Source organism: Silurus aristotelis (genome assembly GCF_946808225.1).
Source record: "Silurus aristotelis genome assembly, chromosome: 11".
In the NCBI taxonomy this organism is placed as follows: domain Eukaryota; kingdom Metazoa; phylum Chordata; class Actinopteri; order Siluriformes; family Siluridae; genus Silurus; species Silurus aristotelis.
This window is the reverse complement of record NC_139584.1, coordinates 5,399,250-5,410,956: the sequence shown is the minus strand read 5'-3', so window position 1 is coordinate 5,410,956 and position 11,707 is coordinate 5,399,250. Positions and strand designations below refer to the sequence as shown.

General features: G+C 38.8%; 1 protein-coding gene across 4 annotated transcripts in view; it reads left to right on the top strand.

Moving 5' to 3' along the window:
• glis1b (GLIS family zinc finger 1b) overlaps positions 1-11,707 on the top strand; it is a 106,826-nt gene that overhangs the window by 54,502 nt on the left and 40,617 nt on the right. For all 4 annotated transcript variants that reach the window (XM_083555219.1, XM_083555217.1, XM_083555218.1 and 1 more), the window contains one exon: positions 802-1,729. In XM_083555219.1, the coding sequence (XP_083411345.1) occupies positions 802-1,729 (928 nt within the window). The remainder of the gene's footprint in view (positions 1-801; positions 1,730-11,707) is intronic.

Below are 11,707 nucleotides of genomic sequence, written 5' to 3'. Positions count from 1 at the left end.
CTTAGATTTTTATTCACATTTGGTGGGTTGGTGGGTGTTATTTTTTTACCCCTGGTTTAGTACAGATTTTAGTCAGAACGATGGTAAATCAGTTAAATTGATTAGAATGATGAAGAATCTGAAGAATCGTTTCAATCAATTTGTCTGTAGTTTGACTCAAAAATGGAAAAAAAGAGAGGCTTGAGAAACAAACGTGAAATAAACGTGAGCCAGAGAGGAGGGGGCTTCTCACGTCACTCAGGAGCTTTGCACAAAATCCATAATGAGCCAAATGACAGGAATGATTATGTGGAAGATCAGAGCGATGCACCAGGAAACATGAGCTCGATCCATTCAGCTGGCCAAAGATTCCCGCTAGAATGGCTGCCATTGTCATCGTTTATATTACCCCTGATCCTCTGACTAACATGAACCGTTATCAAAAGCATGTCAAACACACACAGACACACAGACACTGTGTGCTGTCCTGTCTTGTCTTAAATACCCTTTTATAACCACGACTAGGGCCAAATTTCCCGTATCATTTATTCATGAAGATCCTCAGAGACACTCCGCCGACCCACAATTATAAATTCCCTCTAATTCCTGAAATAAATCTGCCCTCAGAAGTGCAGCTATCAGGCAGGACATTAAAAACTCCCATGATCGAATGTTAGCTGTTAGCATGGGGCGTGTAGACAGAGGTTAAACAGACGAGCTTTGAGCATTTTTGATCCGTCATCATCTAGGCCTCAATCCGATTGTCCTGTTAGCTCTCGCTGCTCATATTCCTATGAGTGTGTGTTTGTGTGTGTGTTGCAGGTCTTCATCCTTTCAGCAGGATCTAGGATACATCGTCAAGCAAGAGGAATCGCTCACTTTTAAGCCTTCATCGGATTCGTCCGAGTTCTCTCCAGAGGCGGACACTGCGGTGTCCTCAGCCCTATCAGCGCCGTCCGTGGCGTATGCTTTTAATAATGAACACAAGTCCTCCCTTTCTCCTGGTATGTCTCGTCATTCGGCGCTCGCGCTGAACTCTGGTTCTTTGAAGAGACACTGTCTGTCCGGCTGGATCAACGCCACCACCCGGATTTCATCATGCGCCAACGGCGTTGTTGAGCACCCAAACCCGTCTCCTCCCGCCTGCCTCCTGTCGTCTTCTTCGTCCTCGTCCACGTCGTCTGTGTCATCGTCGCTTTGCGAGGAGCCCGCACCCATGCACACACCAGCACCCGACAACGTGAACCTGCTCCTGCAACCACAGCGGACATTTCTAAAACAGGAGCCTCTGGATGACTTTTCACACTCTGAGGACGATCTGTTTCAGCACCAGTACCAACACCATCATCACCACCACCAGCAGCAGCAACAGCAACAGCAGATCTCGTGCCCACTTCATACCCCAATGCCCCCTCCCTACCCCCTGCACCAATATGGCTCTGGGAACAGTGCCCAGCTCCACCTCCAGAACCGGCAGGAGCCGGTAAGTGCAGTGCAAGGACGAGGGGAAGACGGCGGCGTGGTGTTTGTGGACAAGCAGACGTGTCGGTGGATCGACTGCAGCGCGGCGTACGAGCAGCAGGAGGAGCTGGTAAGGCACATCGAGAAAGTCCACATTGACCAGAGGAAGGGCGAGGACTTCACCTGCTTCTGGGCCGGCTGCATCCGCCGCTACAAACCCTTCAACGCCCGCTACAAACTGCTCATCCACATGAGAGTACACTCCGGAGAGAAACCCAACAAGTGCATGGTGAGTGTATTACACCAAACACATTCGAACAGACACAGTTCAAACACCCAATCGTACGCCAAACACACAGCACACAATAAACACCCCTCGGATACACAATTATCACCCCAACACACACCTGCACACACTTTTTTGAACAACTCAGTCTTACAATACAATACAATCAGCACAGGCAGATATCAAATACACTGTGTTACACCAAACACATATACACCCCAATCATAAACCAGACACACAACCTGCACACACACTTGCACAAAAATTTCCCACAAACCACCAGAGTGGTTATTTTTATTCTCGGAGTCTTCCTCTGTGTCATAGGCAAACATGTGATATTCAAGGAATAAAACACAGTGTGGTGTGAAGAAAAGGACTTACATATTCCCACTTGGAGGTTATCATTTTCCTGTAACAGGATTAGTGTTTTATTCCTAATCCAATTACAAGTTGGTATCAAAATGTTTCTAAGCGTGTCAAGCTCCTTCTGCGATTCACGCTAGATCTCCACAGTGGTTTAATAACGGCGACCTTTGAGCTGAATCATCATCTTTGAGACGAGGTCAAAGTCTGAGGCAAGTAGGGTGGGTGGGGAAGTGAAATCATGTGAATTGTTCTCCAACGATCATCATGCACAATTTAACGAATGGTCTTTTTCGGGGGCAAAGCTCGTGAGTGGTCTTCCTGATCTCTCATTGTCTTGCAGTGATGTTCTTCTGCTCTTGGAGTATGCCAGTCAAAACACCTCAAAGGACTCGTTGCAGCATCGGCGTATGTCAATCGTATATCATGTCAAACGACTCTGTGGCAGATTTGCAGTGTTTCATGCAGAATTTCACATTTGCTCTTTGTTATAACTTGCTTTCTATGATAAAATTACAGACTTGGTTAGCTTTTGATGCTACCTAATTCAATGACGTATAGTCATTATCCATTTATAGTTACATTTAACTTTGTTAAACAAGTTATTTCCTGTTCTCACTTATGTTATAGCAGCTATAAACACTCATTCCTTTACCGGCCTTTTTTATTCTCTCTCTTTGAGTAACAACAAAACAACGCAACGCAAATGTACTGAAGATGGCACAAAAAAAATCAGCTTCAGCTCTGACTGTTACAAAGTGATGACAATGGAGACTACTTTCATCAATGCTAAATATATAAACACAGATTTCTCCTTACAAATAACAAGTTGTACTGTTATGGAAACCACAATGTATTTGAACAACCACATTAACGTTTATTTAATCTTGTGCTACTATTAGAGCTTCTGTTCCAGAATATTCATCAACATCTTCTTACGAATCGGAAAGCAGGATTCTAGAGGGATTTCTTTCAGTGATTTCTTTCAGCGATTTTCTTAAAATTTTGTGACAAGATCTGAATTTTTCTGTAAGAAGGTGTTTATGCAACACTGAAGGAAGCAGTCTGCTGAGTCATCCCATCCCACTCTTCTGGAAAAGTGTTTCACTAGATTTAGGAGTGTGCTTTCATTCATAACAATGGTGTCCTATAGGTGCTCTATAACAGGAGACTTTCCACTCCAACCCATGTAAAGTATATCTTCATGGAGCTGGCTTTGTGCACAGAGAAATTGTTATGCTGGAACAGGTTTGGGTCTCCTAGTTCAAGCAAAGGGAAAATTCCATTTTAACGCATCCAGAAACATCCTCTACAATTGTGTGACTCCATCTTTGTGGTAACAGTTTGGAGAGGAACCACATATGACTGGAAAAGTCTGCTGTTCCAATACTTTTTGTCTATATTATATAGATGTTGGGGTGTAAAAGGAATTAAACACCCAGGGTCATGCTATTAAGGAAAAGAATCAACTTCTGTGTGCTATTAATGACTCTGCTTCCTCACAAAATCATGGTGTTGATTCTTTTCATGAAAACAGCACAATACTGGCATTTCAAAATCATGTGAAGTGAACCGTTTCAGTTCGGCTTCCAAAAGAATTTATGCTCTCTTTCCGGAAAATAAAACCTGCAATCAGCGAAGTGTATAATGTCTTCTGAAGACATCTAGCTGTGTTGTAGAAATGAGATTGAAGTGATCCAGGTGAATGTCTCACCTTTCATACGTCATATTAATCAGCGTCAAACAGTCTTCTCCCCTTTCTGTACATGTAAAAAAATCTCTGTCCAAACACACAATTAGTACAAGGTTTGCGTAGGATAAAGAGGTGTTTATTTTCTCAGTCTCTCTCTCTCTCACTCTTTTTTTTTTTTGCTGCCATGGGAAAGATGAAGATCTCAAAAAAAGAAAACCCCAGCACATCTGTTTAACATAACCAAACAATGCTTGCAGCTCGGCTGTATTCAAATCCGAATTTTAAACGTCCCACACGTATCGACCGAAAGCGTCCTGGTGTCCAAGACAAACAGTACGAAGGGGAAACTGCAGTAGTCTCTCAGAATGGACGAGCGGAGAAATTTCCTCTTCTTGCTCAACATCGCACAACATTCGATTCCTTGTCAGATACGTTCTGCTTAATATGAGCTACGCCGTCCAAAAACAATACGTTCACATGCTTCAGAGCACGTGTATCTTCACATTTGTACATGTTACTCCCCATAATTACACATATCGGATGTATTGCTGGCTAGTCAGTTAGCAAGCGTTAGCCAACACTTTTCTCCAATTGGTCAGAAGGTGTCGATGAAATTTCCATAACAGCAGCTCTAATAATATTACGGTATTCATATTATTGTGGTTCTATAGCAACAGCTTTGTAAAACAGGTATAATGGTTTGTTTAACGTTTATGGAAGGAGTCTGAAGTGTCAGCTCCCTCTGTAACATTCTGAGGTAAAGCCTTGAACAAGACTATAGACAGAAAATGTACAATAAACCATACACTACTAAACTATACTATAAATGCTACTTTTCGATAGCTACAGCTTTATTACAGAAACATGCGCAACTCTAACTTTTGGCATTGGACCTCCTGGAGTGTTTAAAGGCTCTGGCATGGGGAAGCTGGTGTTGGATCTGTGATGATCACAAATGTTGAGCTATTTTATGAGTTGCTAAGTAGCTCCTAGTTTTATAACCATAAAGTCTGTGTAAGACTCTAGAAAGAACATTACTTATAATCACACACTCCAGTGCTCATGTTAGTTCTCACTCTCTAATGTTCTGTTGTTTAATGATTTATGATCCAACTCTTGATGTCACCCAAATGAGGATGGGTTTCCCTTTTGAGTCTGGTTCCTCTCAAGGTTTCTTCCTCATAACATCTAAGGGAGTTTTTCCTTGCCACAGTCGCCACGGTTTGCTCATCAGGGATAAAAACACACCATTCACCTTGACTGTTGAATTCTGTAAAGCTGCTTTGAGACAATGTCTGTTGTGAAAAGCGCTATAGAAATAAACTTGACTTGACTCTGCAAATCAATGGATTTAAAATGCTTTTTGTGTTTTAATTTGAATTTTTCTGTGAGAAGGTGTTTATATAACGTTGAAGGAAGCAGTCTCCGAGGTCATCCCATTACACATCCAGTCCTTTACTCTTCTGAGAAGATGTTCCACTAGATTTTGGAGTGTGCTTGTGGAAATTTCTGTGAGATTCAGGCACAAGTTTCATAGTGAAGTCAGGTACTGGTGTAGGCAAGGAGAGGAGACTTGGGATGCTCGTCTATATGGCCTCTTGACCAGTTGAGGTGAGAGCTCTATAGCAGGACACAAAAGATCTTTTTACTCCAACCCTTGTGAAGCATACAAAGATCAGTCATAACATTTTGATATTATAACATTATGGCCGGTGAAGTGAATAACACTTATCATGGCACCTGTTAGTAGGTGGGATATGTTAGGGAGCAAATAAAGATTTTGCCCTCAAAGTTGGTTTGTTAGAAGCAGGATAAATGGGCAAGCGTAAGGATTTAACAATATATATAACAATAAATATATAAAATAAAACATTTGGGGTCCTGCTGTTAAAGAAAATAATCCTTAATAATACTTCCATTTCTGTGTCCATGATTTGGAGCAGATTTCGGAATGTCCTTTATTGTATTTTTCATTCATAGTTATGCGAAGAGCTGGAAATGCTTACAGGGTTTCTCTGTGTGTGTGTGTGTGTGTGTGTGTGTGTGTGTGTGTGTGTGTGTGTGTGTGTGTGTGTGTGTGTGTGACTGTACATGTAAACACAGTCGTGATATCGCACAGAGCTGACTGACAGGACTGCCACATTCAGATTTCTACACTACGAGACGCTAAACAGATGTGACAGAAGGAACAAAACAGCATATTGTAGCAAAAAGGACCGAACTGGAACATCTCTCATGTACACACACACACACACACAGGCACACAATGTGGGAACTGAATTGTTTGCAAGCGTAGAAAGGTTAATATAAAAAGCATTGGAGTTTTTGCAAAATATGTGTGTGTTTGTGAGTGTGTGTAAATGTATACAGGATATTCTTTAAAAGTTCTTGTCTTGTTATATGGGCTTTAAACATCTAAAAGGGAATCGAAAGCTTTGTCCTTGTGTTATATGGTTTGTGTTATTTCTACATAAAACTCTGCCCCACCCATAACCACACCCACATCATATAGACACACCCACTAGATCTCTCTGTCTTTCTCTGTCCCTCTGTCCCTTTCTCTCTCAATTTCATTTCAAGAATCTTGGCAGGAAAGCCTCATTACCTGGAACTCATGATGACCTTTAACCTCAGCCGTTGTGTCATTGTCTGCAGTCTGTAACATAGTGTGTGTGTGTGTAATTAATGTTGGCTGTGGGCTGTTTGGTTAACAGGAAAGCACATAATCTCTCAGTAATATCCTGTTGTGTTTCAGGCCTCATTGTTGTGTTGTTTTAGTTTATTGCGTTTTTTGTCCCCGTCTGAATTAATATTAAAAATATATCCTGCTCCTCTCCCCCGCGGCTCCGTCGGACTTTTTGACCGCTCCGGATTCTCCGTCTCGGATCATCGACGAGATTTGTGTAAATATTTATGGGAGCGGCTCGGGCCAGTCTGAGTGTTCGGGTTTGATGAGCAGTTAATAAGCGTTGCTGTGCTTGACTTCCTCTCCACTTTATTACTTTAATTCTATTAAATAAATTCATAGACGGGTCAAACCCCGGTCATGCTCCCGTCATGTTTTTCTACCTTATCTAATACACAACATGCTCTTGCCATCGACAGCTCGTGGGACTTTTACATACAATTGTTTTTTTTTCCAAAGCAGAACGAATTTTCTATTTTTACCAACACCAAAAATGTGGCCTATATACAATCTGAAGGTTTTTTTTTTTTTTTTTTTTATGTTTCTAAAAATATTTTGTCATACATTTACAGCATTTGGTAGAAACACTTATCCAGAGCAATTTACATTTATACACATGAGCAGTTGAATGTTAAGGGTTTTGCTCAAGGACTCAGGAGCAGCCTAATGGTGCTGGGAACTGAATTCTTGATCTTCCGATCACTATGTCCGAATTTTAGCCTGCTTTTTCCATTTGTAAAAATCTAAATTCTCTGTGTATAAGTTAAAATTCTCTTTTAATTTGTTCAATTGTGTAATTTCTGTTTTAAAAAAAAAAATAATAATAAAATTAGATACAATTTAAATGAGACAAAAAATAATGTCAAATGTATGTGCATGCTAATTCTTCAAAAGATTTAATTTTGATTGAGTCACATGTACTTTCATGAATTGTAGATCTATTCACTCATTTCAAACATATTTTATATTTACATTAATATTAGGATTAGAAAGTTTGAGGTAGATTTCTATCGCTCAGTGTCTAAAAATCTTCACGTCAACAGTAAAAAAATAATAATAATTATAATACACTATATAGACAGCATTTGTAGACACCTGACCATTAGGTTGGTATGTGCTTTTTGAACATCCCATTCAACATTAAATCCATATTTGCTGTTAGATAAAGCTCCACTCTTCTGGGAAGGTGTTCCACTTGATTTTGGAGTAGGCTTGTGGAAATTTTTGCTCATTCAGCAACAAGGATGTAATGTAATTCAAGTACTGATGTAGGTGAGGTGAGGAGGCCTGGGATGCAGTCAGCATTTCAATCAAGTCTCACAAAGATGTTTAATAGGGTTGAAGTCAGAGCTCTACATGAAGCTGGATTTGTGCACTGGGGCATTCAATGATGGAACAGGTTTGGGTCTCCTAGTTCAAATAAAGGGAAAATGTAATAGTTCTGCATCCAAAGACGCTCTATACAATTGTGTGCTTCCAACTTTGTGGTATCAGTTTGGGGAAGAACCACAAATTGCTGGAAATATCAGTTGTCCCACCACTAATGTTCTAAACTGATTTATAATGCAATGTGTTTTTAAAAAGGTTTTATATAAAGGTTGACATCCATCTGTCATTATGTATTGTTATGTTTCAGAAATAAAATATAAAAAATAACAATTTATTATTATTATTATTAGTAGTAGTAGTAGTATCACCATCAACATTATCATCATCATCATTATTATTATTAATAGAAAGATATTTGTGTTTACATTTAGTTTTTTTGTTTGTTTTTTTCTGCGTCAATTAATTCTCGTAAAAAGGCTTGATCACACAAAGTAAAAAAAAAAAGATAAAAACAAATCATCAAATTATCGAATAAATGTGTGTGTAAAGGATCAAAGCGGAAAATCTATTTATTTATATTATTTAGTTGGACATTTAAGTGTTTTTTTTTTTTTTTCCTTTCTAAAAGTTTCGGGGAAACCGAGTCTCCTGCGTTTATTTTTTTGTTGTTGTTGGTTCTCTGTGTGTGTTTTTTTAAAGCCACCTGGTTATGACATCATTAACAAGGTGGCGTCATGTGACACCCACTAACGAGCGGTCGTTTTTATGGGAATAGAAATCCCATCTGTTTGGGGAAACAGTCATCCGGCCGAACGCTAATGATGACTTTATTTTAAAAAAGTGAATCAAGTGCTGAGAGAGAGAGAGAGAGAGAGAGAGAGAGAGAGAGAGAGAGCTGTACAGTTGTGTAAACATGCGCCCGGGATGGACGCAGTGCGGCGTGTTGTAATTCCTGGCTGTGTTCACAGTGCGTTCGTAATTCTTTATAAATCTGTTTTATTTCATTTTCTTTTCCTGCCTCATCATCGCTCCTGATATTCCCACGTGAGGGAATCATAGCGTTTCCAGCGAGCCGAGGCAGAGTGACTCAGCATGAGTCAAACCGACAGAGGAAAAAAAAAGAACACTTCTGGGAAAAAGATGAGAAGACTCCAGGACGTGTCGCTCGCAGTTCCACCTTCACAAACCTTAATCCATCAGCCGAGCTCCAGGGATAGACAGAGCCATGCACTCGTTCTTATTTTACTCTTTTATTCTTTCAATCTTTCGATCGCTCACCTTTTTCCCAATATAAAAAAAGAACTTATTTTTTCACTGATTTTACATTTTTACCCTTGAATTTTTTTTTTTACTTATTTACAATCTTATTTTTATTCTTTGATTTTTACTTTAGTTTCACTCTCATTTGTTTATTTTTTTCTCTTTCATTTTCACTCTAATTTTTACACTGTTATTTTCATTAATTTATTTTATTCACTTTTTTTATTTGTACTTGTTTTATACATTTATTTTCATTCCTTTACACTTATATTTTTGATCATTTTAACTCCTTCATTTTTGATTATTTTCTCTTTCATTTTTACCCTTTCATTTTCACTTTCACTTTTTGAATCATATTTGCACTCATTCACTTTTCTCTCTTTCACATTTCACTTTCAATTTTTTCCTCTTTGCCTTTTTTGCTTTTTATTTTTTTACTTCAGTTAATTGTTTTTCACTGTTAATTTTTTATCATTAATTGTTTCTCTTATATTTTTAAACATTCATCAATCAAAACTTATTTTACTCATTTGCTCCTTATTTTTTTATATTTTTTTTCTTTCTTTCTTTCTTTCTTTCTTTCTTTCTTTCTTTCTTTCTTTCTTTCTTTCTTTCTTTCTTTCTTTCTTTCTTTCTTTCACCCTCCCTCCCTCCCTCCCTGTTATTTTTTTTTTTGAGAGGTGGATGAGGAAATCTGCTGAATCCAACATCATACATACGCTCTTTTCTTTCTTTTTCAGCTCACTCTCACTTTCAGAGCTGAACAGGAGCTTTTCTGTGAGCAATCAGCACCCAGCACATGAACATCCAGCACCATATGAAACGTCCTGCACCATTAACTAATTAAACGAATGGCGGAGGATGAGGCGACTTTCCCCTGTGAAAGCCGAGCCGTCTGGGCCAGTCCATGTTGTTATGGTGACGTAGGACTTAATGGCTTTGTACCACAACGGCCTGTCTGCGTTTTACCTAGCGGTTCGAGTTTAGCAGTAAGCGTTAGGCGGTTAGTGTTTACTTGGCAATTACACTGAGTTTATTTCTAAATAAGAAATTAAAGCGCACCCCACCACCACCACCAAGGGGCTCTACTCCTCTTTCACTTTTTTCACCTCCGCAATCTGTTTTATTGACAGAGCCACATGCTGTACACTTTACTTTATTCCTTTATAGTTACGTTCACTAACATTTTTTCACCTACATTACTGCATTCTTCCTCTCTCTCTCTTTCTCTCTTTTCTCATTCCCTCTTTCTTGATCACTTTCTCTCCCTTAGGCTGTCTTTCTTTGTCTCTCTGACTCACTTTCTTTCTTTCTCCCTCCCTCTCTCACTTCATTCCTCCCTCACTCTTTTACTCCCCCTTTTTTTTTTTACTGGTTAAATCTCTCATTCCTTTACTCTCTTATTCCCCCACTTCCCCACTCTCTCACTCCCTCACTCTGCCACTCCCCCACACTTTCACTTTCTATCTCCTTTATGCGCTCTCTCTCTCTCTCTCTCTCTCTCTCTCTCTCTCTCTCTCTCTCTCTCTCTCTCTCTCTCTCTCTCTCTCTCTCTCTTCACACTTCCACTCTCTTATCCTTTAACTTTTCTCATTCTCATTCTCATTCATTTCTTCTCACATTTTTGCTCAAATTTCTTCACGGTTTTTGGTTACTCTTACACATTTGGCCTCTTTCACTCTTCTATTATTTCACTTTTTTGTTTTGAAACTGCAATATTATAATATTTATATATTTATCCATTTACTCATTCATTCCTCTCATTCTCTAACTATATGTTTAATTCACTATTTGTTTATTCTTCAGGTCCTCCTATTTATTTCATTCCTTGCATGTTCCATTCATTCTTCTTATCCTCTATTTTTCTCCTCCTCTATTTATTCCTTACTTCAAATATTCTTTTATTTTTTCCTCTATCCACATTTTCTACTCTTTCCTCTCAACTTCTTCTTTCCTCTCATCCTCTACTTTTTCTTTATATCCTCTAGTCCTTCCTCTTCTCTTTTCTTTCACACTTTTCTCTTTGTTCTCATCCTCTTCTCTTTGTTCTCCTCCTTTTCTTTTTTCTCATCTACTTTTTCTGATCAGCCTCTTTTCTTTCCTCTCTTCTTCTCTTTTCTATTTCTGCTGATCCTCTTTTCTCTCATTATCTACTATTTCTGCTGATCCTCTTCTTCTTTTTCCTCTCGCCCTCTAATTTTTCCTCTCATTAATCCACTTTACACTCGTAACAAAGGCTTCAACACATTATGCATATTTTGTGCTAATGCTAATCTGATTAGCTTTGGAATTTGGCATTTGGAGACGGATAATTTTCCCCAAATCACAGCCTTTATCACTTTAACATCAAAAACAAGTGAGCAGTTTTAGAGAGCAGAGAGAGAGAGAGAGAGTGAGAGAGAGTGCTAGAAAGAGAGAGAATTCCCCACTTGCATGGCCATGGGTCTCATGTAAATGTTTGTTTACTCTTGTACAGTTTTTTTTTTTCTTTCACTCATGTTTTTAGACATTTATTCTTTCACATTTTCATTTTCAGTCATATTTCACATTGTGATTCACATTTTTAATCATTCTTTCACTCTTTCTTTCTTTCATTCAGATTTTCACTCAGTATTTTTTATTTATTTTTTCAATTTTTTTTTTATCTTTT